Consider the following 17798-nt stretch of genomic DNA (forward strand, 5'->3'; position numbering starts at 1 on the left):
GAAAGCTGTAGAACAGTCATGAGTGATGTGTGCTAAAGTAGTTGAGGTACAAAGTTTGCAGCTTCTAGAGTCCTGGGAAATTAACTGAACTCAAGAGCTCTAGAATGTCATTACAGTGCTGTATCTGTGTTGTGGCTGCACATATTTTTGTCTGAGCTTGTTAAAAAGTGGGACATTTTTCTTTTCTTAATACTGTGATTTGCAGGTACTCCTAATGGCCAGCATTGTGGATCAAATTTCTGTATTAGCCTGTGTCATAATGACTGCCCTGAATGCATTTTTTTCTGAGCTGGATTTTGCCTAGCTGGTTTAGATGCACAAAAGCTTGAGAAGAATCAGGATAAAAAAACATGTTAGCGCACAACTTACAATGAGAGCACTTGGAACTGTATTCTGAATACCTAAGTTCAGTTCTTGACGGGGTGCATAGCCAGGAATATTAATAGTGCTCAGAATACTAAACAGTCATGCTATTTGCTATACGTGAATTCCATGTTAGCTCACAAATTGAGCAAGGAATTTGAGATTGCAATAAGAAATACATAATGCAGAAAACATTCCGTGCTGCGTTCTCAAATTTTCATTAAAGATGCATATTTTCTGTTTTGCAGAATGAGAGCCGCATGTTTAGGGTGCAATTCAGTGGAGATTCTAAAGAGGAGACGGTGGAACACTGTTCTAGCTGTGTGAAGCAGCTACAGCATTACACATCTATTCAAATTACTGAGGGAAACAGCAAGGAAGCAACACAATCTCAGATCCAGGGTACTAGCAGTGTGAGCTTGCTAAGAAAGAGATCAGAGACAGATGTAGCCCCAGAACAGCAAAAGGTAAGATTTGTTTTTAAAATAAATAAACCAATATCTATACATACATACGTCCATACATGCACTAATAAATAAATAAAAATTAGAATCTTAAACTGTTATGACTACCAAAAACTGAAACTAACTTCTGAAAGTAACAAACACAGAATAAAACAAGCTGCTCCGAGAATGTTGGAATTCCTTAGAAAAATATACAAATATGTAAATATATGAAACCAGCAAAAGAAAACCAAGGTATGGTCCAGTCTCAAAAAACTGCAGACGTTCAAATAAAATGAAATAAAAATAGAACTTTAATATTAAAGTTCTCTTTTTGTTTCATTTTATTTGAACATCTGCAATTTTTTTGAGACTGGTCCGTGCCTTGGTTTTCCTTTGCTGATTTTATATATTTGCATAGAACTTCTGAAAGTGATTAATTGAGCTATGCTTCTAAAACTTCAATGTTATGTTGTCCCTATCTCGTCTTCCTTCTTGCTGGTTGGGTTCGGAGCTGATCTTCGGCTCTGATTCGGCCGCATTCTAAAGCTCGAGAGCTTCCACTGCTTGAGGCTAGACCCTGTCCCAACATGCCTAGCGAGAGTTACTCAGATCTCATTTGCCGCTTGAAGCTTTGAGGTTGCTGACGACTGGCTCAGGCTAAGTTAGATTGTTTTTTCTAATATTTTCTTGTAAAATGTGTTATTTGGTAGCATAGTTTTTTCTGTAGGTTAGTAGAATCTGTTGTTTGTCTATCCCTCTAGCTATCGCCCGCTTAGCTGCTGTTTATTGTTGAGGCCGTCATTTCTTTATCTTTCAGGCCTACCCTTCCTCTTCTTTCTAACTTACGAATCTGTTTAAGTTAGAGGATTTCTCTCCCCTTTTCATCCCGTTCTATTTAGAGGGCTTTATCTTATTTCCCTTCTCTACCTAAGGAGCTAGCCATTTAAGTTAGAGGCATCTCCTCGGTTGGAGCAGTTGTCATTTGACTTAGAGACTCTCCTTCTGTTTCTTTCCCTTTTCAAAAAAAAAAAAACTCTTTGTTGTCTGTTTTTTGGCTGAGTGTCTCTTTCCACTCTATATCTCTATTATAGTATCTTGTTGTTGATCGAGGTTGTATTTTGTGGTAAATATATCCAAGGAAGTTTCTAAAGAATCCAAGCCTTCTGGATTCAAGAAGTGTGATTGCTGCAACTAAAAGATGTTTCTAACCGATGGTCATACCAGCTGCGTATACTGTTTGGGAGCTGTTCACCTGCAGGGCTCTTGTTCCATTTGTCATGGTTTTAGCTCTAAAGTCCTGCAGGAGCTCAAGAGCAGGCTAATCTTGAAAAGATTACTGAAAGGGCCTTTTGGGGCATCGAAGGAAGGGAATCAGGCAGGAAAATATGACAAACCTTCCAAATTGGCATCCTCGTCGCCTCCGGCTTCGGAACGTCGAAAGGCAAAGACAAACCATCAAGTTCATCAGATGCAATAGCTCTCGGGTCCGACAAGGCTTTATCTCCTTCGGTTCCATCAGTTTCTTCAGAACCGTCTTGGAGCCATAAAAGATCCAGGTCTCCCTGCTTGGAACCGGTGCATTCCATGCCACAGTCTCCGCTCCTCCAATCTGTGGTGGGCAGTCACTGATTATCCACCCATTCCTCTCGATCATCCAAGAGCCTTTTGGATGACGATGTGGAGAGGGTGGTAAAGAGGCTACTCAGGACACCAGCTTTGGCAAAAATTTTATCGAGCCCAGCCCATCTGGGAGTGGAGCCGACTATCCATCTTGGGTCTCTCGGGTCCTACATTAGCTCCGATCCCGTCGATACCACCTTCTCTCAAGGGATCTGGGGGCCAACACTCCCTCGTTGGCTCCGGGGGGGGGGTGAGATCAGACCCTTGACGGATCCTACTCTCCCACTCGGAGCTTCAGCGCAGGTGAGTTCGACACCTACATCGGCCTCAGAGCCATCACCCTCGGTTCAGTGGAGATCTCCTGGTTTTTCAGAGGCGGAGACTGTGTCGGTCCATGATCGTGCTGCCTTTGAGGTGATGAGCGTGCTGTCTTCTCAGACCGCTCCACCCTCGGCTGAGGTTGCTCCTTCCTCTTCTGAGCCAGTGTCCACCACCGAACCACCCCTCCTCCACAGGTGTAGGGGAACCAATGCCCCAGGATGCCCCTTTAGGTGACCCCCCCTTCCGAAACCTCTCGAGAGCACCCCTCAGAGGAGGTCCCTCAGAAGAGGACTTGCAAAAGGAAGCATTTGGACTCCCCTGAGTCCCTGACATCGGACATGGACTTGGAGGACTCAGAAGGGTCCCCACAGTCCCCCTCTGAGGATGTCTCTTTTTCAGACATCCTGGAAATCCTCAAGCAGAGGGGTAGCTGGAAATTCCTTTCCCCTTCTGAAGGCGAGTCTGTGTACCTGGACGCATTCGGTTCCTGACCCTCCAGCTCTTGGGTGTCTCCACCCTTCGACCTGCTGCTAGGTGTGGTAAGTCGAAAGCCGTGTAGCTGTCCAGAATCGATGGAACCAGTTCCACAGAGGCCCAATAAGTTTATCACTGCACCGGAAGACAAACCTTTCCTGACTAAGGGCGTGCCAGTTGATGCTATGGTGTTTGCGGCAGCCACAAAGAAGGAATTAGTAGAACCCTCTTCTTCTGTCCATCCTCCGAACAAGGATTCCCATATGATGGACAGATACAGGAAGTGTGTCTTTTCTTCAGCGTTCTTTACCCATAGGCCACTAAATTATTTGTCCCATTTTACCCATCTCCAGAGGGGTTTCCTGAAAGAGCTAAGAGATACACTACAGGATCCTACAGCTGCGGGAGCTGCAGACAGAGCTGCTTCTCAGCTTGCAACCTTATCTTCTGTAGTTAGCTCCTCCATGCGGCTTATCACCTATGTAGCCAATGGAGCAAGCAGGGCAGCAGGCACAGGAGTCGTCTTACGAAGACATACCTGGATGCACCTTTGTCAGTTTGTGGAGCCCTTCAAGTCCTCCTTTACCAATGCCCTATTTGATGACTCATCGTTGTTCAGGCCCAAGGTAAAACAGATGGTCACCAGGTGCGAGCAAGACAGCAAAACTCTCTCTGCCATGGGAGTACGTTTCTCTGCGTCTACTAGACCTTATCTTAAAGCTCAAAAAGACAGGAAAATGTGATTCTGGAAATCCCAGGGAGCTTTGCCTGATGCACATGGTGACTTTTCCCCCAGGGGCAGAGGGGTGAACAATAATAGGAGATGCTGCCCTCACGGCAGAGGGGGTCCACAGAGTCAGGGCAACAGAGATACGTTCTCTGGTAGGCCCTTCCACCACTCCTGAAAGGAGGCCCACCTGTTCAGCTCTGGAGGCAGTCAGGGGCAGATTGTCACTGTACCCAGAGGCCTGGCAAAGTATCACAAAAGACACATGGATACAGTCCGTAATATCCAGGGGGTGCAGTATTCCTTTCTCCATGCCACCCGTTCCCAGAAAACAAAAATCTATCCCAGATCTGCCACCCAGTCTAAGGGAACAAGCAACCCTAGAAGTTCAAAGGTTGCTAGAAAAACGAGTCATCCAAGAAGTCCCCACAGATCAAATCAGATCCGGAACCTACTCAAGGTTCTTTTTAGTTCCAAAGAAAACAGGGGACTGGAGGCCCATTTTGGATCTCAGCAGACTCAACAAGTCTGTCAAGAAGACAAAGTTCTTCAAAGATGGTGACGTTGCAGTCCATACTCCCCTTTTTGGGAAAGGACAATTGGATGTGCGCCATCGATTTCCAGAATGCGTACTACCATATCAAGATGGACAGGTGATCCAGGAGATATCTACGCTTCCGGCTGGGAGCCAGTCACTACCAGTTCAGAGCTCTGCCCTTTGGTCTTACCACAGCCCCCAGGGAGGTCACCAAATGCATGGCAGTAGTTACAGCTCATCTGAGGCAGCTAGGATTCCAGGTGTTTCCATATTTAGACGACTGGCTTCTTACCGCCACCACCAAGCATCGACTAACTTAGGCAAGGGACACCACAATTCACCTTTGCTCACAACTAGGCATCACTATAAACTACAAAAAGTCTGCATTGTTGCCCTGTCAATATATTGCCTTTATAGGGGCAGATTTAGATTCAAAAGACATCATAACAAAATTGCCTCAGTAGAGGGTGACTACCATTTGACATCAGGTTTCAGTCTTAATCGAAAGAAAAAAGATTCTGGCAAGATTTGCTCTCAAAATCCTGGGCTCATTGGCAGCAGCAATAACACTAGTTCCCTTGGCGCGTTTCGACATGAGGATATTACATTGGCTCCTATTTGCTCAATGGTCCATGCAAGATCTACCCATGTCACACGTAATTCTCATCATGGAGACCTGCAAGAAGGACCTAAAATGTCTATGCAGCTGACAATAGGCAGATCGTTCATCCTCCCCTAACCAGTAGCCACAGTGACCATGGACACTTCCCAGATAGGCCGGGGGGGGGGGGGCGGGGGCATTATCTGGGACAGACTGTTCAAGGAATTTGGCAACAACATGAATACCACTTGCACATCAACGTCCTAGAGATGATAGCAGTCCTTCTGGCGTTGCAAGCACTACAAGTCCCTCTACCTTCAGGGACAATCACAATTCAAACGGACAGTGTGTCAGTAGTGTGGCACATCAACAAGCAAGGTGGAACCAGATCCTACCCCTTGTGTCGAGAGGCTCTAAGAGTATGGCAGTGGACAATGTCTTCACAATGCTTTCTGATTGCAACGCACATTCTGGGGAAATCCAACGTGATAGCAGACAAGGTAAGCAGGGCTATCCTTATGCCTCACTAGTGGTCTCTGAAGCAGGATATTGCAAACCAAATTTTTTGCAAGTGGGGCCAGCCTTGCAGCAACCTCTTTGCCATCTCCATCAATACCAAATTCAGCAGCTATTTCGCCCTAGTCCCCACCCCCCCACCCCCCACCCCACTGGGACAGTCACCCAGAGATGCACTTGTTCACAACTGGCCACCAGGACTTCTTTATGCTTTTCCCCCATTCCCTCTAATTCCCAAGGTTCTTCAGAAAGCACAATCATTGGGTTGCAAACTAATACTCTTTGCCCCTTACTGGCCTTGTCAGCTATGGTTCCCCTTTCTATGGCCCCATCTCCAGGAGGAGGCTTGGATCCTGGACCCAGTTTCAGATCTTCTAGTGCATCAGTCGGGTACACTCCATCCTTCCATACAGACCTTCAAGCTGACAGCTTGGTTCCTGCACTTCCCATCTTAGCCAGGCTTTCTGACATCTCCCCAGCAGTACAACATATTTTGATTTCCTCTCACAAATCCTCAACAAGGAAACTCTATGCTAACAAATGGAAGTGATTCTCTTGCTGGGCAGCCAAAAAGAGTATTCACCCTTTTACTGCACCTGTTTCAAAGATCCTCGAATTTCTCACTGAAACCTTTAACCAAGGAGCAGCAGCAACAACTATCTTGAGTTCAGCTGGTTGCTATTTCCAACTTTCATGTGGGAGAAATGTGTTCCAACGTTATGTCCCACAGGTTATGCAAAGCTTTCCTAAAAGGTACTATCCTCTTCAGACCCCCAATAAGAGAGCCACCTCCTCCTTGGGATATAAATTTAGTCCTAGCTGCCTTGATTCTTCCCCCTTTCGAACCGGCTACTACTTGTTCTCTGAAATTCTTAACTTGGAAAACTATTTTCTTGACTGCCATTACTTCAGCTAGGAGGGAATCAGAATTACAAGCTCTATCCATTCATCCCCCTTACTTAATTTTCTACAAGGATAGGGTTTCTCTCAGAACCAAATCTCCTTCCTACCAAAAGTTTGCTCAGAGTTCAATCTGAATCAATCAATAGAACTACCTGTATTCTTCCCTAATCATGACAACAAGGCAGAATATAAACTCTACCAACTGGATGTTCATAGACAGTTACGTTTTTGTTTGCACAGGACACAAGAATTCAGAAAAATCTGGCCAATTGTTTGTATCTTTTTCAGAAAGCAGAAAGGGAACTTCAGTCTCAAAAGTAACTTTATCAAAATGGTTTTCATACACCATCACTTATGTCTATTATTTGCAGAACAAGCAGCTGCCAGGAAAAATTCGAGAACACTCAACTAGGGCCTTGTCTACCTCTACTGCCTTTAGACTCAATTTGTGTGTCAGCTATGTGGGTTAATCCCCATACCTTCATCACTCATTACAAAGTAGATGTGGCCTCCCGGAACAGGACATCCTTTGGTTGCACGATCCTGAAGAGTCTATTCCGTTGAGCCACCCAAAGAGAAAGTGCTGGGGACACAGTCCCAACCAACAAGAAAGAAGGCGAGACAGGGACAACATAACATAAAGAAGTTATGCACTCACAATAACGTTCCATGTTTGTTGTCCTTAATCTCGCTTTCCTTCTTGCATCCCACCCTCCTTTCTCCTTCCTGGAAGATCGAGAGGAATTATCCATCATTTGGCTACATAGGCTGTGATTCCCTTCCTGTCTTATAAGTTGGATAGACTTACAGTCCTTCTACTACTGTCTTAGTGGGATATATATATATATATATATATATATATATATATATATATATATATATATATATATATATATATATACACACACACACACACACACATATGTATAGTTTATATACATGTCTATCTATATTTGCACATTATAGTCTAGTGTATGGGTTATCACAAAAGAGATCTGGGTAACTCTCAGTAGGCATGTTGGGATAGGGTCTAGACTCCAGCCAGTGAAAGCTCTTGAGGTTTAGAATGCGGCCGAGTCAGAGCCGAAGATCGGCTCCGAACCCAACTAGCAAGAAGGAAGGCGAGATCAAGGACAACAAACATGGAATGTTATGGTGAGTACATAACTTCTTTTTTTTGTTGTTGTTAATTAAAATATCTGTGGATGATACTTTCTCATGATATCTGGGATGGTATTGCTTCATGACAAAACCTTTTGTGTTACTTTTTATAAATTATCACTGCCATGACACTAACAAGTTTCAGTTTAAGCATAGTAGAGCATGCCAAAATAAAAACAGACAGTGTTACAGTACTGAAATGTGTACTTGAATATCTGAAAAATAAAGGTGATAGCACAAATTAATCTCCATACTCCTCACCTTCCCCGAGAAAAGAAGCAAAAAATGGTTGCAATGGCAATAAATATAGTAAACACAGCACTAAAACAGGGAAAATTATTTGCTATTTTGGCAGTTTTCTTCATAATGCAAGTATGCGTTATTTCACTAGTCTTATGTTTTATTTTTGTTTACCTTTGATTCCACATATTGTTGTATAATTAGATGTGTACTGGATCCATCTTCTCAGTTACCATTCTGATTTCCTCTTTTTAATTTATAACTAAATTAGCTGTAAAGGATCTTACATAGTCCTGTCTACTTACCCAAAGTAAACAGAGAAACACTAGAACATACATGTTTGTGTGTATGTAAGTCTTTCAAATAACTATGCCCATTAAGATGTTCATCACCAAAGCATAGGAAAATAATACTAGTAGGAGCTAGTTCCATAAATTCTAGAATAATCTATTTAGTTGCCATCAAAGCCAGGATTAATACAGTGATTTATGGCTGTATCCCAGGGAATCTGCCTTTGAAAAGTGTACATGCTTGTCAGTGACTTGTTGATCCACCCTGTTTCTATATTTCACTTGTGTTCCTTCCACTCCTTTATTCTTCATATGGAACCATTAACAAGAGTTATTTGACATTTGGTTAATCTATACTGGAGCCTCAGTCTGGAACTGACATCAGTCCCTCTGTTAGCTTTACTCGACCTATCATGGACCCAGGAGGAAGATGAAAGAAGTGGCATTCTCCTCAACACTTATCTGAATCCACTTCTCAGAAAACAAAGAGGTTGAATTCCATTAAATCTGCTAAACTACCTTCTACAGGTGTAAAGAGAGAGGGTGAGAGATAGATTTTCATATTTTTCTTCTGCGGAATGATTGTTCACCTAATCTACTTGGAAACATGCTGTCATGATATGACTCGGTGTCAGAACAGGCTTGCAGGTAGTTCTTCAATTTTTTTCCTTTTCACCTCTTTTTGCCCCTGCAGCCAGCCAGTCATCAGTCCTTCTGTCATCTATATGGCCCATTCATTTCCCATCACTGGGATAAGAGTCAAACAAGAGGGAACATCATTTAAGCAGTCAAAAGTAGTGGTGGTGGTGGTGTGTGTGTGTGTGTGTGTGTGTGTGTGTGTGTGTGTGTGTGTTTTGCCCCCGCAACCGTGTGCATGCCCATGTAATGCCTGAAGGGGGCATTCCCAACAAGCAGACCCACCCCTATTATAGAGCACTGCAGGCAGTCCTTCCCAGGCTCCAAGGATGACCATGCATATGCTCCTCTGACCATGTGTACTCACTTCTCTCCCTGACAGAGACAGATAGGCTCCACCTCTTCATTTCTCTGTCATCTCTGTCAAATTATCTTGGCAGGTTTCAGTTACTGTTGGCAAAATGGCACTGGAAGATATTACTCTAATGGGGTGGGTGAATGAAATCATAGGAAATAGTGACTGTAACTTTGTCCTGCAGCTGTTCAGTGTGAAGCTCATCTAGGTATGGCAGGTATTGGTCATAATCTGAGGCAGTAGTGTGCATTTACTATGTGCTGTTAAGTCCAATCACTCTTTTACATATTATTTGGCAGTCAATGATTCAGACTGTAAAACCATAGCCCCCAGTTGTCACATATTAATTTGAGGGAGCTGTTTTTTAAGCCCATATCCTCTGTCTGTGGCATATTAGTTGGTAAGTATGTGTACCCTTGCAACTACAAGCTAAATGTACAGCAGTATCCATTGCACATGATTTGTTTTATTTTTCAGTCACAGTAGTTAAGAAGCAAGCAACATGAACTCTAAAGAATATGCCAAAATGTCAATAGCACAACTGGTTAAAGAGTGCAAATCAAAGTGACTTCCACATACTGGTCTAAATCAGGATGAGTTAATATCTGCCTTGTGTGGATTCAAAGTTCAGTCCACTGGACTTGGAATCACTTTGGCGGGGGCTATATGTATGCAGCATGCAGAAAAATGGACACCCACTAATCTTTCAGATTTTGAAATACATTTCACTAAATAGAGTAGAACCTGAAGTAAACTATACAGAAAATCAAAACAGAGAGAACAAAACAATGTGAAGCCACAGAGGAGGAAAGGATGCATCAGCATGAAGCACAGGGGACAGGATAACGGCATAAAAAAACGTTCATACTTCACTAAATACATGAGTAGCAGGAATGAAAACACAGCCTCTGATGCTAAGGTGAGTGAAAAATTGTTTCTTCAGCATAAAGATAGGGTAACTGTGTGAGTTTTATTCATGCATTTGAACATGTGTGGTATCAGCACCAAACTAACCAGGGACAGTGCTTTAACTATTTTGCTTTCAGGCAAAGCTGTGCATGCTGTAAGCAAAATATCTAGTGGTGATAATGTTGACTATTTAAAGATTAAGTAATGTTTATCTAAATGTTCTTACATTCAAACTTAAACTTAAAAAAATTAAAGAACACAGGAGAAAGGTAGAGGACAATGTCAGTGATTTCTTTGCAGAAATAAGAATTTATTTTTGTAAGTGGATAAGTAGATGCCAAGTTAGTATTTTTGAATTGTTGTGAAACCCTGTAATAAGTGAGCTACCTGAGACTCAGTACCTTACCTGAGAGTATAAGAATCTGGTTGACACATAGGTGTGTACCTCAGCTGAAGAGCTGATAAAAAGGGGTGACATCTAGCTAGCTATCTGAGCACAATTGCGCAAGAAAGGTTTACCTAGTACTACATATGAGATAAAGAAAATGAGAGATTCTCTAAGTTATCACTAAAGGTTTCAAATGCAAAGAGAGAAGCCACTGGTTACAGTAAATCCTGAAGTCTTAATGTTAAATGTTTCCAGTATAACTAAGTTGGACATGTATGTTCCGATGTCTACAGTGATAGGATGAGGAACGGCAGCCATGATGAGTTTCCTTGAAACTGCTTTGCAAACATTATCACAAGGGCGTGTACCCTTTTTGGGTAGATGGAAAATAAATGATTGGGATATTGCATCAGACATCATTACTGTTAAGCCTGCAGTTGTTAGAGAGAAACCTTACTTTCCCAGGCAGTGCATTCTAGTTTGTGCCATGGGAGGGTCACCTTGCTATTAGACTTAGACTGGGAAGAGCAAACAAAGAGACAAGCAGATGGCACCATTTGATGATATCCCAGCTTACAGTATGTTCTGATAGGAAGTGATAGTGCTGGCAGAATACCTTGTGTATATGACATTAAAGCCAAATAGGCATGAAAACAATCATATGAGGAAGGCACTATAGGAAGATCCAACCAGTGTCTATTCCTCTTGCATAGATCTATGGGTATTTCAAATGAAGTAGGAACAATTAGTCTGATTGTGATACTTCCCCAGAACAGATGGGGCTTTGGAGTAGCTTGGTGAGGCTAGATATCTAATTACTATTAACCTAAGGGTTACCCGCATGTACCTTTGACACCCAGAGCAAGTCAGCTCTTCTCACCCTGACTGAGTTTTATGAATTTTCCAAAATGCCCTTTGGGTTGAAAAGTACCCTATCAGCTTTACAGAAGCTGGAAGATCACATCTTGGCAGAAGCCATAGACTCTACTCTTTCATACATTGAGGATATTGCTGTCTATAATCAGTCTTGGCAGGAACATGTTCACAATATTAAGGAGTTGCTGAGCTGACTAAAAAAGGCAGAGTTAACCATTAAGGCAAATAGATTTAAGGGGGAAATGTCACAAGTATCTTCCCTTGGTCATCAAGTGAATAGTAACAAGATATGGTCACAGATTGCCAGAGTAGAACCTATGCAGGCATGACATAACCCTGTACCAGAAAGCAGGTAAGGGCATTCCTGAGCATAGTTAGGTATAGAAAGTCTGATGTTCAGATGTTCAATATATAGATTACCTTTGCAGAAGCCTAAGCTATATGGATCTTACCTCCTACAGCCAGCCAGCTTTACAAAGCTTTGGACACCTTCCACCTGCTCCTTTTGTCAGGGGTTCAATACAGAGCTGCTGTAAAATGACAAGAGTGCAAATCTCTTCGGAGTTTTTTGTCTCTAGTGAGAGAGCACTTTGGCAGGTCCCATGAAACTGTCAGTTGAGTATCAATCCTACAAGACTGGGCAGATGAGATGGGGAAATCTTCCACTATTTTATTATTTTATAATGACTTTTTTATGTTATTTTGTGTTTTACTAGGAAACCTGTTTTTCTTTTGTTGTTTTTTTTAATTGACAGGGCATTTTAAGGAAGTGTTTACGTAAATACTTACTAAAAACTTATGTTAGTGTGTTTGGGTCAGGATGCTGTGCTTGTTGGGGACTGTTAGTGGTTTACTTACCTTATCACCACTTGTTCTGCACCTTACATTTTACCGACTCATCCAGGCAGCACTTTTCCATGTCCCTTCCTCAGCTTGACTATGGAGTTGCCTTCAGTCTCTGCAGTCAGACCTTCTGCAGCATGCAAGAAAAAGAAGATTGTTAAGGAGTCTTTGGGTGTCAGACTGACTAGTTATGCCTTAGCCATTGGTGGATAATTCTTCTGTGGTCATTTGTTGTTCCTCAGACCACTTATCTTTTCCCAGGCTCCCTTGATGTAGCACTTGCAGCCAGCAAGTACTGGTGGATAGCCACATTCTCTGCAGCTGTTGAGATGCTCTTATCAGGCAAGGGACAGACACTTTTGTCAGGGGGAAAGGGTTGGAGAAAAGTCTTTATCTGGAAGGAGTGAGGACATTAAATCTGAGATTGGTATGCTTGATAAGGACCAATCAGTGGTCAGTAAAAGTGTGCTTAGTGAGACAAAAAGACTGTCCAGACTCCTGTCACTAGTTCCATGGACAAGTCTGATTTACTGGGATTTGCAGAGGAATTTATTTCTGCCTTTTTTGTGTCTTCAGATTCTTCAGGCACTAAAAGGAAAAGGGTCACTTCTTTTTCTGACATGGGTGTTCAGCCAGAACAGCAGATATTAAGGGGGGATGATTGTGCGTCAGGAATGTCTTCACAATCTGAAGACTATGACTGATGAAAGTATGTTATGCTACCCCCCCAAGAAGATATAATTTCCTGACAAATTATCTCAGCTGAAAGCAGTCTTTCAGTGGGGTCAGAGTAAAATTCCTATGACATAAAGAATGCATTATGATTTGTTACAGTTACAAATGCCAAAAACTGCAGATATCCCTTCAGTATTGCTTGCTTTACAGAATGGTCTGATGTTGACTTTTTCGTTCATTCCTCAAATGATGGGTCTCGGATCCACCCTCAGGTCCATCAGCAGCCACTTGACAGACTTTAGGTTGCGTAGATCAAGCTCCTCCTCTTATCCATAGCCCCCAACTGCTCCTGAGATACCTCAGATCTTGTTTGCTGCTTTTGCAATCAGATGTGGTCACTGTTAGCTCAAGCAATTTGTTTGGTGAATTATTTTGGGATAAGTACTAATTCTAGCTCCATATTTCTGTACTTTTCTTCTTTTAAGTCTTTTCGTGTTATAATCCTTCCCTATTTACTTAAAAAAGCTAATTTTTCAAGTTTCCTCACTAGTTTTGGCATTTTGGCCTTAAGCCTGTACACTTTATTTTACTACCCTTGTGGTACATCTTCCAGTACAATTGCTGGTATTTATTTTCTTTCTCTTTCTTGACTATTTAGGTGTTGTTAGTGCCATTTGTTGGTAAATTCTTGGGGTTTAAAAGATGTCAGAAAAACCTACTTGGTTTAAAAAGTGCTCCGCTTGTGGGCAGAAGATCCTGAATTCTGATAGTCATTCACTGTACGTACACTGTTTTGGTCCAACTTCTGAAACAGAAAGGAGGTTGGTCTTCTGACCTCCCCTTCCAAAGAGAGTCAGTCTTCCTTGAGGCTTTCGAGATCAGCTCAGCTACAACTTGGGTAATCCTCTCAGCAGATGAGATGGAAGATCTCATCTCCTGCTGAGCTTGGAAGGATCTGGATGTCACACAACCCATCTCTATATGCCTGGACAAGTATCTTGTTGCACCTAAAGATAGGGTCATTGGAGCAAGGGTCCTCCTTTGGACACTATGGTGGTTGCAGCAGCCACTAGGAAAGAACTAGCAGAAAATAGTTCTTATGTCCATCCTCCTAATAGAGAATCTAGGGCACTGGACAGGTTTGGGAAGCATGTCTTTGCATCAGTGACATTTGCCCTCAGGTCTGTGAATTATTTGGCACATTCAGGGGAATTCAGCAAACAGTTCTCTAATACCCTTTCCAGGTCCATTTATCTGAAGGATAAAAAAATCAGTTTCTTCGCAGTTGGCCACCTCCAGTCCTTATCCAATGCTTCCATGATATTGACTTCTCATGCCTCAGAGGGAGCTGCAAGAGCAATGGGTTTAGATTTGACCATTAGAAAGCATGCTTGGATGCAACTCTTTGACTTTGCGGAGCCCTTCAATTCTTCACTCATCAATGCCCCTTTTGATGGATCCACCTTATTTGGTCCTAGGTGAAAGAGAGTCTGTCCAAGAGCAAGTAAGATGGAAAGACCCTTTCTGCCATGGAAATGTTTTTCTACTCCTCAAAGGATCTTATCCTTAAATCAGAGAGCGGGCAGGAAATTGCGGTTTAGAAAGTCGCAAGGTTCTTCCCAAGACTCCTATAGAGAAAGATCGCCTCATGGCAGAGGGGGGAATTCTAATGGGAGACATCATCCTCATGGCAGAGGCAGTCTGCAACATCAGGGCTTCAAAAGTTCCTTCTCGGACAAGCCCTATCAGTGTCCCTGAATGGTTACCTGACTGCTGCACTGTGGAGACAGTTAGAGGATGCCTATCCCTGTAGCCACAAGCCTGGATTGCCATTAACAAAGATTATTGGGTGCAGAATATAATATCCAGAGGTTATTATATACCATTTTCCCTTTTTTCTTCAAAGTATAACAGGAGAATTCCCAAAATTCCACCTAGTCTGAGGAAATCTGTAGCTACAGAAATACAAAAGCTGTTTGAAAAAAAGAGCCATCCAACCCATCCTTCCAGACCATCAAGGGTCTGGAACTTATTTGAGATTATTTTTGGTGACAAAAATGACCACAGATCTCAGACCAGTTTTGGATCTCAGCAATTTAAATCAGTTTGTGAAGCACTCAAAGTTCTGGATGGTCCTGGTTTAATCCATCCTGCCTCTTTTAAGGAAGTATGATTGGATGTACTCTGTAGATTTCCAGGATGCGTACTATCATATCAAAACACACAGGCACTCCAGGAGATACATACACTTCTGTCTGGGAATCAGCCAGTTCCAGTTCAGATCATTGCTCTTTGGTCTCACCACAGCCCCATGGGTGTTCACAAAGTGTATAACACTGGTTGCAGCTCAGCTGAGACTTCAAGGATTCTAGGTGTTTCTGTATTTAGATGACTGGTTCCTATCTGCTTCCACCAAGCCTCTACTAATTCAAGCCAGGGATCACTTTCTCCATCTCTGTTCCCAGCTGGACATCACCATAAACCATTCCAAGTCTCAACTTTAACCAACACAACCTCTGGAGTTCATTGGAACCCATCTAGATACCAAATCACAGGTGGCAAGCCTACCTCAAACAAGATAGGAGACGTTAATTAAACAGGTATTACACATCCTTACTCTTCGTGCACCTCCAGCCAGGTTATTTGTCCAACTATTAGGCTGAATGTCAGCCTACATAGTTCTACTCCCTTTTGTGTTTTCAAATTAGAGTACTACAGTGGACCGCAGTGACACAGTGGTCAATATAATATCAGAAAATGGCAACTCCCATTCGCATCATGAGTGTTTGCAGATGACACACAGCATGGTGGGTTCATGAAAAGCTAGTTTTCCAGGGCCACCTTTCATACTTCCTTCTCCCAAGGCCACAGTGATTACAGACACCTCCCAGCTGGAATGTGGGGGGGGGGCATTACTTGGGAAGGACAGCCCAAGACACGTGGTCCAAGACAGAGGCCAGTCTTCATATCAATGTCCTATAAATTAGAGCAATCCTATATGTGTTGCAGGAGTTTACAAATTTTCTCCATCTAGGGATGGTTACAATTCAGATGGACAAAATGTTGGTGGTCTGGTACATCAACAAACAAGGGGAAATCAGATCTTACCCAGGGAGGCAATGAGAGTTTGGCAATGGGAGATCTCTTCTGACTGCTTTCTCTTGGTAGTGCATATTCCAGGGAAAAGCAGCATACTAGCAGATAAACTGTGTGGGTCTATTTTACTTCCTCATGACTGGTCTCTCAACAAGTCAGTGACAGACATGATTTTTTGCTCTTGGGGTCAACCATGCTGTGATCTATTTGCCTCTCCCCTCAATACCAAGTGCAGCAGGTACTTTTCCTTAATCCCCCAGAGGGGGAATCACTGAGAAGCACTTTAGTTCATGACTGGCCCTCCAGTCTGTTAAACTCCTTTCTTCCCACTCCTCTCATCCCCAAGTTTATTCAGAAATCTTTCCAGTGGAAGAGCAAGGTGATCCTCATTACTCCATTCTGGACTCGCCAAGTATGGTTCCCTTTTCTTTGGCCTCATCTTCTTCACCCTCCCTGGGTGTTGGATCCTTTTCAGGACCTTCTGTCACATCTGTCTGGGCTACCTCACCTGAACATACTATCCCTCAAATTAACTGCATGGTTTCTCTACTTCCAGTGATGGCTAGAAGTTCCAGGCTTTCCTCTCCTATTCATTAACATTCTTATGTCATCCCAAAAAGCCTCCACCAGGAAACTTTATAAAAGTAAATGGAAAAGATTCTCTATTTGGAACCGTCAGAGACATTTTCACCCCTTTTCAGCACAGGTCCCAGCTATTCTTGATTTTCTAGTTTCCATTTTCAATGAAGGAGCTAGTTCTTCGACTGTCAAGATGCAATTGGCTGCCATCCACCTGGGTGTAGATTGTGAGTCCTTAACTTCTTTAAAATTGTGCAATGCCTTTCTTAAGGGTGCCATGCTGCTTCAGCCCCCAATCAAATATCCTGTATCTCCGTGAGACTTTAAACTAGTTCTTCATGCCCTCACTCAGCCCTCCTCTCTTTGAACCCTCAGCAAAGACAGAGTTGAAATTTTTGTCTTGGAAAATCCTTTTTCTAGTTATTATTACCTCAGCTAGATGGGTATCCAAACTCCAAGCACTTTCCTCTCAACCATCTTACCTGATGTTTCACAAGGACAGGGTTTCACTTCGAATTACTCTTACTTTCTACCTAAGGCAGTGTTAGAAGGTAAACCCAGTCAGTTAATCTACCAGTCTTCTTTCCAAATTTTCAGAAAAAGGAAGAATTGATGCTTCATTTCCTGGATGTTCATAAACAGCTCAGATTTTACATTTAGAGAACTAAAAATGTGAGGAAATCAAAACAATTGTTTGTATCCTTTTCTAAAGTCAAACTAGGCACAGCAGTGACAAAAAGGACTTTAGCCAGATGGCACACTGATTGTATTACCTTTATTTACAAGAGCAAAGGCCTGTCATCATCCAAACATCCTAAAATGGACTCTACCCGGTCACATTTTTTAGTCTAAAGCATCTGTAGATGACATCTGTGCAGCTACTGCATGGTCCAACACTCATACTTTTATAGCTCATTACAAGTTGGATATATTATCAAGAAATAGGGTAGCTTTTGGCTCTCTGCTACTCTGGAATATCCTTCCTTGAGGGCTATCCAAGATTACTCTAGCTGGGGACACTGTCCACCAGCTGAGGAATGGACAAAAAAGACAACATCAAATATTATAGTTTTGTAATCGTCATAACTCTGCATCTGTGTTATTTTCATCCTTCCTCAACCTCCCACCCACCATTCTCCCTTCTTTTTTAGCTTGATCCTGGTATGATCTGAGGGATATTCCTGAATAGTTTCTGCTGTGTGGGCTCCACAGTTTTTCTTCTCTAATTCTTCCTATTTCTC

At 42.6% G+C, this 17798-nt stretch overlaps 1 protein-coding gene across 2 annotated transcripts in view; it reads left to right on the forward strand.

The window, feature by feature from the left end:
* The window catches only part of REC114 (REC114 meiotic recombination protein), a 1356532-nt gene that overhangs the window by 612777 nt on the left and 725957 nt on the right, over window positions 1-17798 (forward strand). For both annotated transcript variants that reach the window (XM_044077559.1, XM_044077560.1), the window contains one exon: window positions 612-830. In XM_044077559.1, coding sequence (XP_043933494.1) covers window positions 612-830 — 219 coding nt within the window. The remainder of the gene's footprint in view (window positions 1-611; window positions 831-17798) is intronic.

The sequence above is a fragment of the Protopterus annectens genome, chromosome 7.part0 (genome assembly GCF_019279795.1).
Source record: "Protopterus annectens isolate FY-2018-M chromosome 7.part0, PAN1.0, whole genome shotgun sequence".
In the NCBI taxonomy this organism is placed as follows: Eukaryota; Metazoa; Chordata; order Ceratodontiformes; family Protopteridae; genus Protopterus; species Protopterus annectens.